The sequence below is a fragment of the Musca autumnalis genome, unplaced genomic scaffold, assembly GCF_047663935.1.
Source record: "Musca autumnalis isolate F117 unplaced genomic scaffold, ASM4766393v1 scaffold_5, whole genome shotgun sequence".
NCBI lineage: Eukaryota > Metazoa > Arthropoda > Insecta > Diptera > Muscidae > Musca > Musca autumnalis.
In genome coordinates, this window is record NW_027412088.1 from 105,381,063 (window position 1) to 105,405,194 (window position 24,132).

Genomic DNA, 24,132 nt, shown 5'->3' on the forward strand with positions numbered 1-24,132 from the left:
TTTTCGAAAAAGTTTTCTATCTTCTGGGAACACAAAATTGCAATTAACAACCAATTCGGTAGAAAATGTGTCTGAAATCTTCGAAAATCCTAAATCGGGCGATACGCTTACATGTAGGCTATACCAAAACGTGGACCTATAATGTCTGATATGAACACATGGACCTATCCCAACAATTTTCTTCTAGAAAGTTGTATACTTCAGCGAAGTTTAAATACCAAATTTCAGCCATTTCGGTGGGATATTGAGGCCAAAATCATCAAAATACCGAAAATCAGGAGGCACCGTTCTATGGGGGCTGTATCAAGACGTGAAACTTTTCGGACAATTTTCTGGTTGAAAGTTTTATACCACCAGTTAAGACTCAATAACAAAATTCAGCCATTTCGCTAGGATATTGAGGCTACAACCATCAAAATTCCGAAAATCCGGAGGTAGCGTTCTATGGGCGCTATACGAAGACGTGGATCTATATAGATAAATTTGAGGTGGAAAGATTTGTACCCCTAGCGAACCCAAATACCAAATTTCAGCCACTTTGTGTTGGATATTGATGCCACAACTTACAAAATAACGAAAATCGGGAAGTACCGTTATATGGGGGATATATGAAGACGTGGACCTATACCAAATTTAAGCCATTTCGGTTTGATAATTATGCTTAAACTTTCAAAACAAGGAAATTCACGAGCCACTGTTCTATGGTGCTATATGAAGACGTGGGCCTATACCAACAAATTTATGGTGGAAAGTTTAAAACCCCCAGCTAAGACTTAATAACAAATTTTAGCAATTTTCGTGCGATATTGAGGGCACATTGACGACAAAATACCGAAAATCGGGAAGTACGGTTCTATGGAGGCTGTATGAAAACGTGGGCCTTACCTGATAATTCTTTTCTGTAGTGGAATTCTGTAACAAATTTTTTGAGTTACCGACACATGTCGGTAAAAATAAAACGCAAAACGCAACGCTGTTGCTAGGACTTAGCGACAGCTTTATTTTGGTTGTTAACTTACCAAAGAATTTAGTTAATTACCGAAATTATAAGTATTTTGATTTTACCGATTTTTGTTGGTAAGTTAAAAAATCAGTTACAGAATTCCACTACTGACATATTTTATGCTCCCGTCGAAGATTAAATACCGAATGTCATCCATTTCGGTTTTATAAGGACGCTGAAACCGTCAAAATAAGGAAAATCGGTAGGGACCGTTCTATGGGAGTCATACGAAGACGTGGACCTATACCAAAAAATTTCTTCTGGCAAGTTGTATGGGTGCTATATGAAGACATGGACATATACCCACAAATTTCTGGTGGAAAGTTTAAAATCCTTAGCCAAGACGAAATACTAAATTTCAGCCTTTTCGATGCGATATTGAGGCTACTACCTTCAAAATACCGAAAATCGTGAGGTACCGTCCTATTAGGGCAATCGACCTATACTGATAATTCTGTTCTGGAATATTGTATGCTTCCGTCAAAATCCATATACCAAATCTCATAGATTTCGGTTTCCCTATGATACTAAAACATTCAAAATAAAGAAAATCTGGAGGGACCATCTATGGGAGTCATATGAAGACGTGGACCTATACCAACATATTTCTTATGGCAAGTTATATGGGGGTTATATGAAGACATGGACCTATACTGACAAATTTTAGGTGGAAAGTATTATACCTTCCGTGAACACAAATGTGAGCAATTTCAGTGGGCTCACAAAAAAAAAAAAAAAAAAAACGGAAATCGGGAGGTACCCTTTTATGGGGGCTGTATGAAAACGTGAACCTTTGCTGATAATTCTCTTCTGGGAAATTTTATGCCACATCTAAGAATAATGATGCTGAATCATTCAAAATAACGATAATAGGGAGGGACGTGGAACTGCATCGAAAAAAATCTGGTGAAAAAAAAACTAAATACAAAATTTCACGCATTTTGGTGGGATATTGAGGCTACAAACTTCAGCTATATCAAAACGTGGACCGATATAACCCATTTCAATACCAAACATCCTATGAGTAATATAAACTTCTGTACCAATTTTATGCTGATCAAAAATATATATTTCGACGAATATTTCGAAGTGTTGCAAACAGAATGACAAATTATGCCTTTCATATTATAATGGAGGGTATAATAAATTGGAATCGTGGTAACCATGACCATCCATCTGCCTATGATACTGGTATCACAGCAAAATAGAAGTTAGTATTCGATTTGTCAAAGTATGAATGTTGTCATCTTTCCGAGGGTATTGTCTATTAGTTCCAAAATACCCAAAGACCCAGGTAGGGGCAATGAGAGCCCTCTATTATATATGTATGTAATTGAGTGCAGCACAATTCCAACTTGTACAGATGTTGTGGATGACTGGAAATAACGTAGTCATCATTCCGCCACCAGCCACCGTTAAAAACTACATGATATCTTGCGTTTAATTCGAACCCAGTTATTCAATGTAAAAATCATGTATTACAATTATTGCACCACGCTATTACTACCAACCTAAAAAATGTTATATTGTAATAAATTAAGTGTAGCAGTATTTCTTTGAGCTGGCGGTGTTGTATTTGTCCTTAGAATATTTTGTGTCCCACTCTTTGTAATAACTTCACCACAAAACGTTCAGCATGTTATGCTTAGCTACAGTTTAAGATAAGCGGTACTTGAATATGTGGTTATAAATAATGTCATAACCCTAATGTACTCATTTTCATAACTCTGTAGTTTTCAAACAAAACAACATAAGTCGACTTATGTAAATTTTGAGTTATAAATGCCACGTAGTTGTACTTTTTAAGAGACTACCCTATCACTTTTCCGTTTTTGAAAAAATTCCGTTACTGATATATTTTTTTGGCAAAACTCCGTAAGTGGGCCCTTCTACAAAATAATTTTCATAATAAACTTATTATGTGGGCATAAGCAGCAATAAATCCCAAACATTTTCATAAAAAGACACAAGATGACTTATGTCATTTTGGTTAAAAATACAAATAAAATATTTATTGATTCTTTTTCAAGTGAAAACGACGAAGTGAAAACTAAATGTGCTCTTTGCCATGCTATTTTATATTACTTTTCTGTAGTTTACTCCCTAACACCAGTCTCGTTGCGTAATTTTTATGAAAAAAAGATATCCATGGCTGAAAAAAACAGCAAGAACTGCTGATCATTCATTTAACTACTAAAGTACACACTTGTGATGTAATCGCAGTACCACAAAATGAATGGATAAATACAAATTCATCAAATTCTAAAAGTATTTTACACATCACTGTGCAACATTTTTGAGGCAATCGCGTGCAAACAACTTCTGTCCAGAATTTTATGAAAGTAGAGGACCAATAGGTAAAAACCATATTTGGGTTTTGTTTTCTTAGATCGGGTTCGGTTTTTATGGCCTCATCTAAACATGGTCAAAGATCGAATTTTTAAAACAAATCGGGAGCTGTATCTCTGAAACCAATACGAATCTTGTTTTGACATCTGCAGCAAACTTGTAGATAAGAGCAAGAAGAAAATATTTGCTGGAATAGTGAACTCGAAAAACTGCATTTATTGCCTCAAATTTTATAATATATCTAAAAATTCTATAATTTGTGTGTATTTCGCAGCGTATCTCCCAAAATGTTAAATTCTTCTTAATGTTACCTTTTGGGAAAATATTCTCTGGAATGTAATACACAACTCTTTAGAACATTATATTGTTGTAAAATGCCTCTATCGCCTTGTTTATAGCAATTTTCCAACAACAATTTGGTAAATATTTCAATAATTCATTGAAATCCCCAACATGAGAATAAACAGCCTGTGTGAACATTGTTTGGAATAAGTTTTGTAAAATGTGTGTTATGAAATACCCCTTAAACAACGTGAAATAACATTTTTAGAGTTTCAGAATGTTCTGAAGAATTGATGGTCACATTATTTGGACATTTTTTAGAAAGGTTACTTGTTTCAACTCCCAACAGTTTAGTTGTTACTGACCAGAAATCCAGAAATTATGTAAACTTTTCTATATTTTAACGATTTTGATGCGCTAAATGCAGCTTTGCCTAGTTCATCTGTTTGACACATAAGTTCTATTATTTTAGGGCTACATTATTGCTGAAAACTGCAAAGCAAAAGTTTTTTGCATTTCCAGTGTTGCACAGTGTATCTATAATGAATAATTTACTTTTTATACCCTCCGCATTTATGCTAACGAGGGTATATACACTTTCATACGGTAAAAATTTGCCTCATCGAAATAATGGTATTAGACCCCAAGTATGTTTAGACGAAATCCGTTTCAGACAATTTGGAGTTGATTTAGCAATATCCGTCCGTCTGTCTGTCTGCCTGGCTGGAGCGCACGATAACTCTTGAACGGTTCAACCGATTATGTCCAGCATTTGGTTATCGTAATATTGTGTCCAAACTTTGTTTATGTTCGAAGATGGGTTATATCGGTCCACTTCTTCCGGTACCTCCCCCACAAAAGCTCGATAATGTTCGGAAAATTTGTGCGCATGATAACACTTGAAGGGAGTAACCAATTTGGGGCATACTTTGCACATCCTGAAATGTCTACCAGACTTAGATGAGGTTTCAATATGGACTCAATCGGTCAACTCCTTCGGGTACCTCTCACAAAAATTTTGGGAAAGTGCCGTTTAGGACCTGCTCTCAAATCGCTTTGATTTTTGCTGTGGCAACTTGTATTCACTGCCCCCATACGATTGTACAAGTTTCGTCAGGGGCAAAATTATACTTCCTGAAAATATAGCCTGAAAGGTTCAAAAAACCCCTATGATACCGTGTGTATTGGTTGCAGCGCAAGATAACCTTCGAACGGATCTGCCGATTCTATCTAAAAATTTGGCCTTCATAATAGTTTGCCCAAACTTAGTTTAAGTTCGAAGATAAACCATATCGGTTTACTCCTTCAGGTACCTTCCCCACAAAAGTTCAAAGATGTTCGCAAAAATTGTGCGCACGATAACTCTTGAAGGGAGGGATCGATTTGGTCCATACTTTACGCATCCTACTATATCTACCAGATATAGATAGAGGTTCGAATATGGACTATATTTGTCCATTCCTTCGGGTTTCTCCCATATTTGGTCCCAAATTTGGCCTTCGTCATATTTTGTCCACACTTAGTTTAACTCCTAAAATGGCCCATATCGGTCCTCTCATTAGGATACCTCCCCCACAAAAGTTCAACATTTGTGCCCAAGTGCAGTTTAGGGTCTGTTCGTAGATCCTTTGGAAATTTATACCGATGATGTTCTTTGTGTTTACAGCCATATTATATTTTCCGTGGAAATGTCCATGCATTCTGGAATACTAGTCCAACAGTTGTGCGAAAACCCACTGAAATGGCTAGTGTGAGTTATATATATCGAAAAGATGTGACTCTCAAAATAAGATCCACTTCCGTTATGCACTATGTCGGCCCATTCGCTCTTCCGCAACACTTTTGAACTTTAATCCTAATCCACATCGGCAAGTCAAATGTCCAAAAAGGTCCACAAAATTCTCAAAAACCCTAAATTCATTCGATTTGTCCGTAGATGAAAGTCTCAATTCACATAGGCTGAGGGCAAAGCCGACTGATGCTTTTTTACTTGTTTAGTTAAAATCGAAATTTTAAGTTTGACAGTTCATAACTTTTTTTGAAAATTGGTATTTTTTAATTCCGCTTCGCTTAAGTACTAGATTATTAGGTTCTTAATGGTCCCACAAAAGCATATACTGATCGCACCGCAAACTGCTTTATAAAAAACTGTGTTTCGTAGGCGGCCATTTGTCAGAACACTGCGCAACATTTTTCAAAAAAAAAAAATCCAATAGTAGCTCAAGTTGTGATCTATCAGATGAAAATAAAATCTTTAAAAAAGAATTGGTAGATATCTTGTAAAAAATTCATGAAAAAAAATCATTTTCGCGCTCAATAAGTGGCCATAACCCCTTAAGGTAAGGGGTACTTGAATATGAGGTTGTAAAAAAAGTCATATCCCTAAAGTTCAAATTTTCATAACTGTTTTGATGTAACCAATACCAAGTGATAGCATCGGAATTAATCAAAAATCAAGGTTTTATTTGAAGCAAATTTTACGAAGCTCGCTGTGCAAAAGTGGCTGGCATATTTCCTGAATATGCATAAAACAAATTAAGTTGCAGAAATATTGGAAATATTTTAATTTTACCACACAGCGGTAATATCACTGAAAACGGTTCACAGTTAAGCCGCAACCCATATTAATTTATATATTAAAGCATCAAACTCTTTTGTTTCCCTCCCCTAGCATACAATTTTGCTTTGATGTAATCTGCTTTTAATTAAACGTTATGTTAATTTCTTTAAAATGGAATAGTAATTGAACTTTTTTGCACGCAGATGCAATGCATGAATATTTAATATATGCAGTCAAACACGCATCTACCCTCCACCTGCTCGCTCTTCGATGTACATACATACAGTTTTACAGTTTTAAAGTGTTATTAAGAATATCAACATTCGGTGTTATGTTGGTTCGTTACTTTGTTCCTCAAATTTCTTTGTATTTCTGGCTTTCTTTAGGAAACCTTACTTCCTTTCTCAAGTGAAGTTGTTTTGTTTTTTTTTCGTCGGTATCACAAATACCAAAGGAAACTGGAGAACTCCTTTATTTCAGATGTTGTTAACGTTACAGAGTCAACATGAGTGGTATGCTTTTTAGATGTCTTTCATTTTGAATTCTCTTTGATGCATCAATGCTTCGTCCGCACAGTAAGGAGTTTATATTTGTAGCTGTGTGCAAGAGCATGAAAAAGTAGGGATTGTCGGATTTCTGTTATTCAGGTTTACACCGCAAACACATTTTTTTTGTCCATACTTTAAACAGAGATAAGCTTTATTTAGGATATATAAGAACGCTTCATGTGAATGAATGCAATTCTCAATGATGGAAAATCAGCTAAAGAGTGGATACTCACTCTGTTGCATTTATCTACATATGTACGTATATAGATAGGTACGTTTATGGAACATACATACATGGCATTCCGCATATGTGCACTTGTGGCAAAATTTGAAAGGCAGTTTGTAAAATTTCAAAAGTTAATAGCATGAATATCACAAAACTTCTTTTCAAAGGCATCTGTGTTAGGAACATTTTGTGTCTTTCTTCTTCTGTTTTTGGATTATATTTCAAGAGTAAATTTCAATTTGCAAAACATACACTTCCTTTACATGAATGAATGTTTATTTTGAATTTGTCTATTTGCTTACTTTTTATTTTATCCTTTCAACCACAAATATATTTTCTTTTTGTAATTTAAGAAAATTTAAAATTATCTAAGTAAATAGAACGAATTTTCCATTTAAAGGACAACGGAAGGGGTATGTTAAGTTAAAGACCAGGTGTAGGTTATACCGAATGATCGAAAATGGGATAATATTACAGTTAGGGTAATCATTATTTGTCGTATTTACAAGATAATAGGCTATATTTAAGGGAGTGTTGAAATCTTCACTTAAATACAGGTTGCGGACCGATTTTAGATAGTTTTGACAATGATTTTTTAAACTAGGAAAGTTGTATGACTTCTTAAAATTAGATATCTGTTCACAGAATATTTAAGTCCAGCTCTGCTGTAATTGGTTTTAAACCCCTCCACCATGGTATACAGGCTATTCGCATATTAATTTTGGTCTGTTCTCCCCCAAAACTTGTGAACATACATAGGTCCACGTTTTGGAATTGCCCCATATCACGGTAAAATCCTATTTCGGGTATTTTTACGTTTGTAGCAAAATTTTCAGACCGAATTTGTTATAATTGTCAGAAAACTCATCTACTAAAAAACTGAGGACATACGTTCGGGGTTTGGAATAGCTTTGATATACCTACCTACCTTTTCAGACAGAAATACGAAGGCAAATAGATAAGTTTCTGCCCAAGGCATTACGGCGTGTTGCCATGCGCTATTTCATATATCCATTGGAAAGTTTGACACTTTTTAGCAAAAATTTATTCAGTACACTTTGACGTACAACCATGTGTTGCGTTGTTTACAGTGACTTGAACAGTTTTCCCAAAAAATGGATTTTACTTGTGAACATTTTCGCCTGATAATCTTTCACAACTTTCAACGTGGATTATCCCGGCAAGAATGGATCTATGATCTAAAATCTTTTTATAGGGACGAAGCACCATCCTTTGGTGTTGTAAAATACTGGGGCCTACTACATTCGATCGAGTATTTGCTCGTGAATGAAAAAATCGAACTATGAACACCTATTCGCCAACGTGGTGCAATGGTACCACTTTTCAACGGTGGCAAAATACCACTCAGTAATGTTGGCGACATTTCCTGAGTATTTCAGCCATGTAAAACTTCTCTACAAAAGTGGTGTCTTAGACACGCCGTTCGGACTCGGCAATAAACTGTAGGTCCCATATCATTGAGCTAATATGAATCGGGGTGCACTCATTGATATGAGAGAAGTCTCCCTTGTCCCTTATGGGATGTTTGTGGAACAATTATAATTATAGAACACCTATTCGCCCCACCAACCGTACATTTACTAAGGTAGATGCATTAGCAATTTCTTACAACAATGTCAAAAAGTTTTACATAAATAAATCATTTCGTAAATTTTTCTAGCACAACTTCTTTCCGAAATTATTACCAAAAGTTTTGTTCAACGATTTCAAAAAATATTTAAATTTTTTAATTTAATTTTAGTACTTTTTTTTTGTTTTTGTTTTAAAATAAACACATTTTTACTATCTACATTCTTAATGTTATTCATTCACTAGCAAATATTCGATCGTATCGAATGTCGTAATTGGGCTACTGGTTTAATGAATTCAATCGTGGTCGACGCTCGCTCGAAAATTAATGTCGTGCATGTCGCCCAAAAACGGCCGTTGTGCCAGAAAACATTGATGTCCTGCGTGAACTGATAATACAAGATCATCATGTGGCATACCGTGAGATGGAGGCATCCTTGTACATTTCTCCCAGAAGCATACATCCGATAGTGCATGAACAACTGTTGGTAAAAAAGGTTTGTTCCCGTAGGAGCCATCACAAATTTTCAATCGCTCAAGAAAGGCTCTTGCCGATTGGTGCAAATAAATTTCGAAAAATACAATCACGGTGTTTCAAAAGATTCATAAGATCGTCACAGGTGATGAATCATGGATCTATGTGTATGAGCCCGAAATAAACTGAATATGTGGCGAATATACGGCTTGAGCAGCCCCATATTGACCACACAACATGTGGAATTAATGTGTCATACGCCGTACATCCCTCACTTGGCATCCAATGACTTCTTATTATCCCCGCACATCAGGAAAAAAAGCGTGGTCATCGATGTTCTTCGAAGTTGTCAAAAAACATCTCAACCAAAAATTGTGGACATAGGTCCAGTTATAACTCCAATATAATGTCACCACCCGTTTTAAGGAAAGGTATATTTAGATATATTTTATACCCTCAGCCTTTGGGCTATAAGAATATATACACTTTCATACCGCCAAAATGTGCTTAATCGCAATAATGGTTTTAGAACCCACATCTGTTTGGACGAAAGACGTTTCAGACAATTTAGAGTCGATTTAGCCATGTCTGCCCATCCGTCTGTCTAGCTAAAGCGTACGTTAACTCCCGAACGGATCACCCGATTCGATACAAAATGTTGCTCTCTAAATATTTTGTCCAAACTTAGTTTATGTTCGTTCCACTCCTTCGGGTACTTCACCCACAAAAGCTCAATACCTTTCTCTAAAATTGTGCAAACGATAGCTCTCTAAGGCAGTAATCGATTTGGATCATAATTTACACATTGTAAATTTTCTACCAGACATAGATCAGGTTCGAATATGGACTTCGTGTACCTACCACACAAAATTTGGGAAAAGTGCAGTTTAAGGCCTGCTCTCGAATCACGTTGATTTTTTTTGCAACAACTTGCATTCGCTATCCCCATTACGACGCTAACCCCATTAAGGGGCAAGCCTATACTTCCGGTGAAAATGGCCCGATAGCTTAAAATAGCCATCTGGTGGTGTTGGCTAGTGGCTGGTGCGCACGATGGTTTTCGAACTGGCTACTGCGTTGGACCAAACTTTGCATATCGTAATATTTTTTCCATATCTTAGAAAGCGTCCAAAGATGGACATCGGCGCACTTCTTTTTGTGCCGCTCCCTCTAGAGATAAAAAAAAATTACTGCGCAATGCACCTAATGAGGGTATAACCTTTTAGTCTAACGAGGTCATATACACTTTAGTAGGATTAAAATGTACCTCAACGAAATAACTGTTTTAGAGTCCATATATGTATGTTCGAACGAAATTATTTCCACCCAATTGGAAGTCGATTTAGCCCTGTTCATCCGTCAGTTTGTCTGGTTTGTACACACCATAACAATCGAACGGATTAACCGATTGGTTCCAAATTTTGTACATCTTTATATTTTCACCAAACTTGCTTTAAGTTTGAGGATAGGCCATATCGGCCTACTTCTTCGGGTACATCCCAACACAAAATTTCAAAAAAAATTTAGCTAAAATGTTGCTCACGATAACTCTCGAAGGGACTAACGGATTTGGTTCAAACATAACAGTTCGCATTATTTCTTAAAATAGATCAGAATGAAAGATGGGCTACATCGGTTCACTCCTTCAGACACCTCCAACAGATAATTTCCTATTACGCCGACGGCAAGTCCATGTTTTTTGAGATAAAAAACCAAAAGCTGTAGAAAATCCGGTCAGCACCTATTAAAATTAGTGATGAGCACGATAACTTACGAAATGAGTATCCGATTTGTGCAAAACTCAGAATCCGCAAAAACTTTCCAAGTGTAAGCGGTTTTTTTAAAGTTAGTTAAGGCGCACCGTGGATGACATTGTTTTATAAGGAGGGGATAAAGTCAGTGCATTGTCCCAATTTGAACTTCTATATCTCAAAAATGGTAAACCTAAACATAAAAAAACTAAAACACCTCTAAAAATGTGTTTTTATACCCTCCACCATAGTATGGAGGGTATATTAAGTTTGTCATTCCGTTTGTAACACATCGAACTAATCATTTGCGACCCTATAAAGTATATATATTCTTGATCAGGATAAAATTCTAAGACGATCTAGCCATGTCCGTCTGTCCGTCTGTCTGTCCGTCTGTCCGTCTGTTGTAATCACTCTAGCGTCCGCAATAATTGAGACAGAGTGCTGAAATTTTGCACCCGAGGGTCTTTTTTCCATAGGCAGGTCAAGTTCGAAGATAGGCTATATCGGTCCACTCTTTGGTATAGCCCCCATATAACGGTACCTCCGGATTTGAGGTATTTTGACGTTCTTCGCCACATTTGCAGACCGAATTAGCTATAATTTGGCACTTAGGGTTCTTAGTGATCAACAAACTTATATCCCAAAGGATATGGGCATAGGCCCATGTTTTGGTATAGCCCCCATATATCGGTACCTCCCGATTTTCGGTATTTTGAGAATTTTAGCTACAATTTTTAACCGAACTAGCTGTAATTTGCCATTTGAGGTTCTCAGTGGTCGCATAATATCTCCACGAAACATCGTCAACATAGGTCCATGTTTTGGTATAGCCCCCATATAACGGTACCTCCCGATTTTCGGTATTTTGAGAATTTTAGCCAAAATTTATGACCGAACTATCTGCAATTTGACATTTGAGGTTCTCAGTGGTCATGAAACATCTCCACCAAACATCGTCAACATAGGTCCATGTTTTGGTATGGCCCCCTTATAACCGTACCTCCCGATTTTCGGTATTTTGAGCATTTTAGTTAAAATTTTTAACCGAATTAGCTGTAATTTGACATTTGAGGTTCTCAGTGGTCATGAAATATCTCCACGAAATATCGTCAACATAGGTCCATGTTTTGGTATAGCCCCCATATATCGGTACCTCCCGATTTTCGGTATTTTGAGAATTTTAGCTACAATTTTTAACCGAACTAGCTGTAATTTGCCATTTGAGGTTCTCAGTGGTCATGAAACATCTCCACCAAACATCGTCAACATAGGTCTATGTTTTGGTATAGCCCCCATATATCGGTACCTCTCGAATTTCGGTATTTTGAGAATTTTAGCTGCAATTTTTAACCGAACTAGCTGTAATTTGACATTTGAAGTTCTCAGTGGTCATAAAATATCTCAAAAAGAACATCGCCCACACAGGTCCATGTTTTGGTATAGCCACCATATAACGGTATCTCCCGATGTTCGGTATTTTGAGAATTTTAGCTGCAATTTTTAACCGAACTAGCTGTAATGATCGGTATTTTGAGAATTTTAGCTACAATTTTGTCTATTCAAAAATAATCGTCAATATAGATCCATGTAATATTTCGCTTAAGTACAGTTAAAGGGCTGTCTAAAGATCGTTTTGAAATTTTTCCCAAGGTACTCTCCTGCTGATCCTCCTTCCAGCTATATAATGTTTTGCTGACTGACATAATAACCCAATAGCTCTAAATCCTACGGTGACCAATAAATATAGCTGGTGTGCGCGAAAAAAGAAGGCAATGAATCCCAAATAAAATCCACTATGTTGGTACATTCCTTCAGATATCTATTCCGCAAAATGTAAAAACTTTTGCGCTTTAATCCAATTCAAATTTAATAGCAAAAGGTATTTTACTCGGGACGTTCACAAACGTTAAGATACTTAAAAATATCGATATTTTATCGGTATGTTCATACGTCGAAACAATGCTACAATATTCAGAGAACCCCATTAAAAACATAATTCTTGGGGTATTCGATCTGTCTATAGATTTCTAAATTTACACAGACTGAGGGTATATCTCTCTCGACAAAGCCAACTGAAACTTCATTTTCAGATAGAATAAGCTATAATATGGCATTTATGGTTCGATTAGTGAAAAAACTTGTCCAAAACGTCTTTGCCAAAATTTGTGGACGTAGGTCCACTTTTTGGAATAGCCCCCATAAAACGGTGGCGCCCTATTTAAAATATTTGGATTTCGTATGGAATTTAGGAGTGGTTAAAAAACGCTTCCACCTAAAGTTGTGGGCATTGTTCTTTCGTAAAAGAAAGAAAACTGAATATTCCATATAAGGTAAAATACATAGTTTATGGTTAAGGGTACGAAAAGTTCGGCCCGGTCGAACTAAACGCTCTCTACTTGAATTGAAGTCTCATGATTTCACCGCGGTTTTATTTAAAAATTGTATGTAGATATATCGGAACTTGCATTTAGTATCTTTACAAAACTGATGCGGTTGATGACTAAACTGTTTAATCATTTACCACAAGCACACACTATTACAAACTGGCCGGGCATAACATCCATTTATTGCCAGCTTGCTCGTCAATTTGTCTGATCAGCCATATGGACTAACTAACCACGTTTATCAGCAACGCTATTGGTCCATTGGTGCTGTGGTCAGGTGGTTTTACTTTGTTTTTGCAAATGTGTGTATTTTATACTTTGTGTATAGTTATCTTTCTTGTTTTGCTTTATGTACGCATAACACTTTACTGGCGTACAATATCAGATAGGTAGGTTGGTTGTTGCTCCATATTGCCTTTTTCAATTACCAACATGTTAACACATTCATCCATCAATTTAACGATGTTTGGCATTTAAAAGTGTAAAAAAAGAAAGCATGAAAAGGGAATTGCCCTTTTTGGGGTAGGCTGATGGAGTCATTGCCTACAGGAAAGTTGATAATAAATGACTTACAGGTAGAAATGGTCCTCGAAGTATTCAATATGTATCCACATGTGTATGTTTGAGTGTGGGTACGAGGGAGAGAGGAATAAAAAAGGATTGTTTATCATGTAAACACTTAACTAACGAACGTTCAAGTAATTTATCATTCATTTGTTCATCAATATTAAAACTTTGTCATCATCATTGTCGTCAACGTAATCATCATCATCATCGCTTGAGTAACAGTTGCTAATAGAGATCAATATTTGAAGTTGAACTATATTCAACCAGGAGGTTGTGTGGAGCTTAGAATATGTTTTTTGGGTGAAGATAAGAAATGTTAATATGTATGTCCTTTCAAGTTAAATGAACATGGTATACATTTTAGTTTTTCTTGAGTAAATGGATCCCAATATACTGTACTTCCTTTCATTTTAAATGAACATGGTATAAATTTAAGCTTTTTTTGGTAAATGGAGCACTGTCGAAAACATATTATGTCCCCCACCAAACAAACTTTGTTTTAATCAACGCAAAAGAACACAAAGCTCGTGTCTGGCATAACACAAAATGCCGTTTGGTTATTCCGACAATGGCCTTTATATAGCCAATACATACATAAATACATTCATACATACCTGGTTATTGTTGCCGGTTACATCGATGGGCCTTGGACGACGTCGATGAATACGTTTTCGTGCAGTCTGATAGATTTTCCAATATAACACCAAAATTACTAGCAGTGGCACATAAAACGTGCAACAAGTAGCGAATACCTGTTTGAATAAAAGAAAAATGTTTGTTATTCAACGGTTAGTTGTGAGATTGATAGGTATTCAGTCATAAAAAAAAACGAGAAAAAAATTATATGAATATTGGAAAATGTACATACATCTATCTTTTTATACAAAAGAGATTGGTGATAAGTGAGTGAGTGACGAAACCGCTGGAGCTAGAAAGTTGAAATTTTGACTGTGGTTTGCTGTTGGTGAGTAGGGGTGAGATAAGGCCTGCTTTTTGGAAATTCGTCCTAGAAGGGTACGAAAAGTACTAATTCGACGTATACGTGTACGAAAAGTACTAAAAGTTACTAAATTTGGTACCAATTGCATATTTTGAACGGATATAGCTAGAATCCTGAAATTTGGTATGGGAATCAAGGTTGGGGAGTAGTGTTGATATAAGAAAATGGTTTACGAAATTCCTACTCATGTGTTTGAAAAGTACTAAATGGTACTAAATTAAGTACAACTTGGATTTGGGTGAACGGATAGAGTAAGAAACCTGAACTTTGGTATTAGGATTACTGATGGAGTGTAGGATTGAGATTTGGGGATAGTTTTGAAAATTCGTACTTATGTGTACGAAAGGTACTAAATTGTACTAAATTTGGGTGAACTGATAGCGCTGGAATCCTCAAATTTGGAATTAAGATTACTTTTGGAGTGTTGGATTGAGAAATTAGTACTAATGTGTATGAAAATTACTAAATGGTACTAAATTTTGTACAACTTGGATTTGGGTGAACGGATACAGCAGGAATCCTGAGGTATGAAGTTAAGATTACCGTCGAAGTGTAGGATTCAGGTAGTTTTGGAAAATCCTACTATGGGTACGAAAATTACTAAATCAATTTGGTACAATTTGGATTTGGGTGAACGGATAGAGCTGGCATTTTGAAGTTTGGAATTGAGGTTACTGGTGCAGAAAATAAAGGTCGAAATAAATAACCAAAAAAAAAAATCGAAAAATATTCAAAGCCAAAACTCATAACTTCAAAGGCAGCGCAAAATAGCGTTTGTCATGAAGAAATACATTTCAACGGCCAAATATCCGTTAATGTATAAAAACACATTTGCATTTGAAAAGCGAAAAGTTCTAGGACAGAGAAGCCGTTCCACAGTCGATACGTCTGAAGAGCTGCTCAAATAACAGCGAAACCAGGTTTGGTATTCCACATGGACTATATCGGTTCACCTTTTGATATAGCCACCATAGAACGGTACCACCCGATTTTAGCTATTTTGAAGGTTGTGGTCTCAATATTTAACAACGCCTTCATAAAGCCCCATAGAACGGTACCACCGGATTTGCGGTATTTTGAAGGTTGTGGCTTCAATATTTCACCGAAATGGCTGAAATTTGGTACTTAGTCTTCGTTTGGGGTATAAAACGTTCCCCCAGAAACTTGTCGGTACAGGTTCAAGCCTTAGTATAGCCAGCCCCCTTAGAACGGTACCACCCGATGTTCGGTATTTTGAAGGTTGTGGCCTAAATATTCCTCAAAAATGGCTGAAATTTGGTATTTAGTCTTCGATGGGGGTATAAAACTTTCCATTTGAAATTTATCGGTATACGTCCACGCCTTCATAGAGCCCCCATAGAACAGTACCACCCCATTTTCGGTATTTTGGAGGTTGTGGCCACAATAATCCACCGAAATGGCTAAATTTTGATATTTGGTCTTCACTTGGGGTATTAAACATTCTATACGAATTTTATCGGTATAAGTCCACGCGTTAGAATAGCCCCCATAGAACGGAACCTCCCTATTTCCGGTATTTTGAAGGTTGTGGCCTCAATATTTCACCAAAATGGCTGAAATTTGGTCTTCAATGGGGGTATTAAATATTTCATACGAAATTTATCGGTATAGGTCCACGCCTTCACATAGCCCCTATAGAACGGTACCACCCGATTTTTGTTATTTTGAAGGTTGTGGCTGCAGCAACCCACCGAAATGATATTTAGTCTTTGCTGGAGGTAAAAGTCTTTCTAACTGAAATCCGTCGGTATAGGTCAGAGCTGCTCTTCTTTGCAAAGACAGTATACTCAGCGATCCCACTGAGTTGTCTTTGCATTTGCTTTATTCCCTCACGTACACCATGCGTGAAGAAAAACAAACAAAAAACATCATTTTGTTGTTGCCTTTTTCACTCATTCATTCACACATAGATTCGTTTTGTTTGTATTCCTATGGTCGGCGCTGGTATAGGTCCACGTTTCGATATAGCCCCCATAGAACGGTACCTCCCCAGTTTCGTAATTCTGAAGTTTCTGACGTGAAAATCCCACCGAAAGACTAAAATTTGTCATTTAGTCTTCCATGGGGGTTATAAAATATTCCAGAAGAGAATAATAAGTATAGGTCCGCGGGTTCTTATGTTCCTCATAGAAGGTATATCGTCTTCCTTGAGTCTAAAAACTTTACAGTTTAAGAGCTGTTCGAGTATCGAAGATAGCTGAAGGGCACGATACCTACAAAGGGAGTAATTTATTTACATTGTCCAAATTTTGTACATAGTTATATTTCAGTCAAACATAAGTTAAGTTCAGTGATGAAATATATCGGGCCATTCATTTGAAACCTCTCCAAAAAATCACATTTTTTTATTAAGTGCAGTTAAAGGGCTGCTCAGGATACTTACAGAATTTTGTTATTGTGGCCCTGTCTACAACGATATAATGTTTTTCGTGGGCTAATCCATACTTCCTAACAAAAGGTTAAGAAAGCCCTAAAAATCCTAATGCCAGGCCAGACAAATTACATTTTCAAAGGTGGCATAACACTCCTCGTAGCGTTGATGAAGTCGACATTTTTTGAGCATTTCAGCCAAGTAAAACAGCTCTAGAAATTGTATCTTAAGTCACACCTTTCGGACTCGGCGATAAAATGTTGGTTCCATATCATTGAGCTAATAATACAATTGTTCCACAAACATCCCAGACGGGACAGGGGAGACTTCTCTCATATCAATGAGTGCACCCCGATTCATATTAGCTCAATAATATGGGACCAACTGTTTATCGCCTAGTCCGAACGGCGTGTCTTACGCCACCACTATATAGAGAAGTTTTACATGGCTCAAATACTCAGGAAATGTCGCCAACATTACTGAGGGGTATTTTGAAAATTTTGATGTTCCCTGTGCGGGGAATCGAACCCACGACCTTCTGCGTGCAAAGCGGGTGTGCATACCATTGCACCACGGTGGCATCATTGAGCTAATATAAACTTTAAATTTGCCTTACGGCGAAGGTTATTTAAAGTCTCCTTTATTTGTTTTAATTTTAATCTTAAATTCATTTCACAAAACCAAACACAAAGATGCCATCGCTTGTCCACATACAAAATGCAATTTAATTAAAAATTCTCTGACGAACAATTTAAAAAAGAAAGTTTTATTTTGCTACTCGCGCTCACCTGATATGAAACATCTTGTGAAACCATGCATTTTTGTTGTTCAATACGTTGCAAATAGTCGGGATCTTTCCAACCGAATTGTGGTGCCAGTGATACTATCACCGCTGCTGTCCAAACAAAAAATATCATAAGAAAGACACGTTTGCTGGTTCGTGAATGCATGTAGTCAATATTTGTGACAGCCCAATATCTGAAAGAGACAAAAAAATACAAAGAGATGTGATGAAAAATAAATATGAAAAATAAAATCAAGTCATATTAACTTAACTAAGTGAAACTCTTTACATGACTTCCAGTGTAAGTCAATTCGATCAATAAATAAATGTAATTTCCAAATATTTTTGTATTTGTTTATTTTTATTCAACTCAAGGCTGTCTTTGCATATTAAAAATCAGCATCATAAATAATTTCATTTTATATGCATGTCGCATATCTGAAACTACTTATGTAAACATACATACATACATATATGATGGCTGTCTAAGCCGATACACATATGTATATATATACGACATGCATAGTCTAACAACATTAATGTCAGAAACATATCGACACGCATATCTCTCTTTATACACATTACATTTATCATCATCGTCGTTGTCTTCTTCTTCATAAGTCTGCATTACTGAGAACAGCTTGACGTAAGATTATTGTTTTACAAAGACAATTATATACACGTGTCCTTGCATGCATAAAAAATACAAATATATTTATTTATGTTTGTGTGTCAGTCGAAAAAATAAGTTCACTTATGATTTAAAGAGGCGAAGACAACGTAAAACTGTTAAATCCTCTAAATAAGTGTTTACTACAAAAATGTACCTTAGATCTCAATAAACAACTTTCTAGAACATAGGAACCCTGTAGAAATGGTTCTTAAAGGTCAAAATAGCAAAACAATTTTCATATGTTCTAGGAAGTTGTTAACTGAGATCTTAGGTACATTTTTGTAGTTGCTTGTATTCTTGAATTTTGAACGGTTCGGTATCTATGGACCAGAATCGGAGAAAAAAGTATAAAAATCGAATATTTTCTAAAGTTTTTTGCTATTTTGACCTTTAAGAACAGTTCGTAGTGGGCTCTGATGTTCCACAAAGTTATATACTGATATATTCGCTACATTATTGTGGTTGAATGTTTTCTTGAATTTTGAATGGTTTAATTTCTATGGAGCAGAAACCGAAAAAGGAAAATAAAAATTGCATTTGTTTTGCTATTTTGACCTTTAAGAACCATTTCTACAGGGTTCCTATGTTCTAGAAAGTTGTTTATTGAGATCTAAGGTACATTTTTGTAGTTGGTTGTTTGATTCAATTTTGATCGGTTTGATATCTGTAGGCCAAAATCTGAGAAAAAATTATAACGGAAACTTGACCTTAACGATTTTGACCTTGAAGATAAGGTTGAATGGATTTTATGTCTTCCCAATTATTATCCTTTAAGATGAGAGCTACAACATTGCCTCCACGAGTAAACCGAAATTCGTAGCGGTTTAGAAGATATGAGCCTGACAAAATGGTCCTTTTTGACATCAAGGCCTCAGGTCTTTGGGGGCCCATAACCGCGAAATTCGAAGTAACAGGGAAAAACGCCGAGACACGTGTCTTCTTATTTTTCGTCTTCTATCACGCTGCGGTGTCAGAATATGGTTAATTTTCCATGACACAAAAAATTACACACAGTGTAATTGAAAACTTTTGGCACACATTTGGGTACATGTGTGAAAAACATAATAGCATTTTTATTGATTATGGGTTTGATTCCATGCTATACCATAACACAATAGCTACTAAAGGATTATATTAAAGATGGAGTAAGCCATATGTTACGTTGCCCTCTTGCTCCTGGACATTATGTGTCAAAATTCCTGTAAATGTTTTATACAACCTTCAATGGACGCGGAGTTATGTAGGAAAAAAGACTGTTGGGTTTATGGAAAGCTGTTAAATCATGTATGACTTCGAAGCCGAAATCGAAAAGTGATGTAAAGAAATGTATGAACTTTTGTATACCAAAAAGTTTGCCTTTTTAATTGAAGGCAATAATCTTAAATTAAATCTTAAATTAAACATTTGTTCTCGCCTATGTAAATCCATTTTTAACTTAACCTAGCTAACCTAAGACTATTAATTCATGTAAGATGCAATAAATAGTTACCTACGTGACACTTCAATAAATATTATTACGTGCTGCTTTATTGTAAATGTTGTTGATAAAAGATAACAACAAGATGTAGCATCATGCATCCACTTAAAACTGTCTTGACTGACAAACAAATCACATATCACTTTGTATTGTGATTTAATGTGTGTGACGACAGAGACTATTGACACAATGAAGTCCATAACTCAATATATATATATATACATACTTACATATGTATGTACTGTTTTGTTGTTGCACTGACTGTAAGAGCTATTGGAATAATCTCAATGTCATAACAAGGACATTTCTGAGCTTTCATAATTAATTAGTAAATAGAACGTTTCAAATTAATGGATGATATGTTAAACAATTATGATAGACATTAAATTACTTTGCAGTTTCAATTAAATAATGATATACTCATTTGTATGTCACATCTATCTATATATGGTAAAAACCAAATTTCCTTTAAAATTCCATTTGAAAAAAATTCAATTTTTTTGCAAGCACGTCTTCGTTTTTTATACCCTCAGCCTTTAGGCTAGAAAGGGTATATACACTTTCACACGGCAAAATGTGTCTCATCGAAATTATGGTTTTAACCCCCAAGAATGTTTGGACGAAATGTGTTTCAGGCAATTTGGAGTCGATTTAGCAATGTCCGTCCGTCCGTCTGTCTGGCCAGCTGGTGCGCACGATAACTCTCAAACGGATGAGCCGATTTGTTCCAAAATTTGGCTATCGTAATATTTTGTCCAAACTTAGTTTAAGTTCGAAGAAAAGTTCGAAAATGTTCGGAAAATTTGTGCGCACAATAACTCTTGAAGGGTGTAACCGAGTCGGTCCGTACTTTGCACATCGTGAAATGTGTACCAGACTTAGATAACGTTTCAATATGGACTAAATCGGTCCACTCCTTCGGGTACCTCCCACACAAAGTTTCGGAAAGTTCAGTTTAGCGCCTGCTCTCGAATCGCTTTGATTTTTGTTGTAGCAACTTATATTCACTGCCCACATACAACGGTACAAGTTTCATCAGGGGCAAGTCCCTACTTCCTGAAAAAATAGCATGATAGGTGCAAAAAAAACCTATGATACTGCCGTTTCGGACCAAAATGTGGCCTTCTTAATATTTTGTGCAAACTTAGTTTAAGTTCGAAGATAATCCATATCGGTCCACTCCTTCAGGTACCTTCCCCACAAAAGTTAAAAAATGTTCGGAAAAATTGTGCGTGCAATAACTCTTGATGGGAGTGACAGATTTGGTCCATACTTTACACATCCTAATATATCTACCACGTATAGGTCAGGTTCGAATATGGACTATATTTTTACACTTCGTCGGGTAACTCCCACACACATTTTTGTATAAATTCACTTTAAGACCAGCTTTCGGATCACTTTGATTTTTGTTGAAGCAACTTGCATTCGCTGTCTCCATTACGGCAGTAAAATCTTTATCAGGGGCAAGTCCATACTTCTTGAGAAAACAGCCCGAAAAGTTTAAAAATTCCCTATGGCAGCATATATGGTGGCTGGAGCGCATGGCAACTCTTGAAGCTTTGAGTTTTATCCTAGTCCATATTTTTGTCGGGAAGTTCGTACGCCCAAAATTTTGAAACACCCTAAATACATACGTTTTTCTCGAGAAAAAAATATTTTAATTCACACAGGCTGAGGGTATATCTCTGTCGGCAAAACCGACTGATACTTTTTTACTTGTTGGTATAGAGGTTAAGGAAAAAAATCTGGTTTCAAACCTGTTCGCGTTTACAAAATTGGCCTATATCTATGCATATTTCGATGTTTAACTCTGCGTTCATTGTGTGGGTAAAAGTCGCACAATGTGTAGACGATTTTGATGTGCATCCGGTTTCATTAGCGCCCATCAAAAATAAGTCGATATACACCAATTTCAAATAGATTCTTCAAAAACCGCGGATGTGCATCCGCATTTTATATTGCGCGAAAAACCTATATTAGTTGCGTATCTCTGTAATCTTTGACACGCGTTTTCGCAAATAATTTATTCGCGTATAAAGGATTCCAATTTTTGTAAAAATTTTTAAGAAAATCTCGGTTTAGTACGCGGATTTGTCAAAATATGTTTTTGCTGATTTTACTATTTCCAATGTATCTATAACCGCGGTTTTAGTGGATGTATTCGATCGCGGAAGGGCTAAGTAGATCCGTCGCGTAAAAAACTAAATTCACGCGGTGTTCAAAGGAAATTGAATGACACGTGTAAATTTTACAGGCAAAAAATAGTTTTTTTTTTTTTTTAAATGCACGCATCAAATTTTAGCCTTTAGGCTCCAATTACGAGGGTGCTGTACGGAGCACACCCATGTTCTACAACTCTATTATGAGTTTTGAATATTATCTTGTTACGCGTCCGGATTATTAAAAACTTCAAAAAACCCCGAAATTCCGGCTTCAAAATGTCAGCATCACTTTAAGGTGGATGAGTGGATACATACATCATACACTAGTATCATGTTGCCCATGGCGTATTCTTTGAGTCTTTCTTTAAGCAAAGGTCTATAAAATGTAAGGTTTAGCCAGAAATCGGTGGGGAACATAAAAACCTTGTTGGCTGCAACCCATTTTTCTACATTGATGCCAACACAGCTTCCACGAAAATTAATTTTAACCGTCGACATTATGGGATCTCTTCTAAAACACTTCATTTTAAAGAATTTCAGTCATACTTTATGAAATATGTTAACGGTTATCGTATTCTGAATGGGTGAAAATCGGATTCTTCGATTCTTTGTAAAACATTTTTGATTTTTACCATATAAACTAAAATATAATAATTACTTTTATTTCTGTTACCTATGCCCATAATTTGTGGTAGGGAAATTGTCTGACCAATGGAAACCGTAAACGCATAACTGACAGCCCATTTCAAACAAATATATACATATATATATACTTCAAATTAGCTGAAATCGAAACCTTCATATGAGCGCCATATTAAAACGTGTGAAAGGTGAAGTATGTGTTCCAATAATAGGCATATCCTAAACTTTGTAAAAAATCCCAATTGTTTGTTATTTTTATACCCTCAGCCTTTAGGCTAAGGAGGGTATATACACTTTGATACGACGAAAATGTGCCTCATCGAAAAAATGGTTTTAGACCCCAAGTATGTTTGGACGAAATGTGTTTCAGACAATTTGGAGTCGATCTAGCCATGTCCGTCCGTCTGTCTGTCTGTCCTGCTGGCTGGAGCGCACGATAACTCTCGAACGGATGAACCGATTCGGTTGAAATTTTGGCTTTCGTAATACTTTGCCCAAACTTAGTTTAAGTTCGAAGATGAGCTACATCGGTCCACTCCTTCCGGTACCTCCCCCACAAAAGTTCGAAAATGTTCGGAAAGTTTGTGCGCACGATTACTCTCGAAGAGAGTGACCGATTTGGTCCATACTTTGTATAGCGCAAACTTTCTACCAGAGTAATATGAGGTTCCAATATGGCCTCAATAGGTCCACTCCGTCGGGTACCTGTCACACAAAATTTCGGAGAAGTTCAGTTTAGGACCATCTCTCGAATCGCTTTGATTTTTGTTTTAACAACTTGTATTCACTGCCCTCTATACAACGGTACAAGTTTCTTCAAGGGCAAGTCCACACTTCCTGAGAAAATAGCACGAAAGTTGCAAAAACCCCTATGCCAACGTGTAAGGTGGTTGGAGCGCAAGATAACTCTTGAACGGATCTGCCGATTCGGTCCAAAATATGGCCTTAGTAATATTTTGTCCAAACGTAGTTTAAGTTTGAAGATAAGCCATATCGGTCCACTCCTTCAGGTACCTCCCCCACAAAAGTTCAAAAATGTTCGGAAAAATTGTTCGTACGGTAACTCTTGAAGGGAGTGGCCGAATTGGTCTACACTTTACACATCCTAATATATCTACCAGATATAGATCAGGTTCAAATATGGACTATATTTGTCAACTCCATCCGTTACCTCCCACACAAAATTTCGGATAAGTTCACTTTAAGACCTGCTCTCGAATCACTTTGATTTTTGTTGAAGCAACTTGCATTCGCTGCCTCA

At 36.4% G+C, this 24,132-nt stretch overlaps 1 protein-coding gene across 5 annotated transcripts in view; it reads right to left on the minus strand.

The window, feature by feature from the left end:
* 5-HT1A (5-hydroxytryptamine (serotonin) receptor 1A) overlaps positions 1-24,132 on the minus strand; it is an 891,027-nt gene that overhangs the window by 231,539 nt on the left and 635,356 nt on the right. For all 5 annotated transcript variants that reach the window (XM_073988641.1, XM_073988640.1, XM_073988644.1 and 2 more), the window contains 2 exons: positions 17,919-18,108; positions 14,353-14,490 (listed from right to left, as the gene is read on the minus strand). In XM_073988641.1, coding sequence (XP_073844742.1) covers positions 14,353-14,490; positions 17,919-18,108 — 328 coding nt within the window. The remainder of the gene's footprint in view (positions 1-14,352; positions 14,491-17,918; positions 18,109-24,132) is intronic.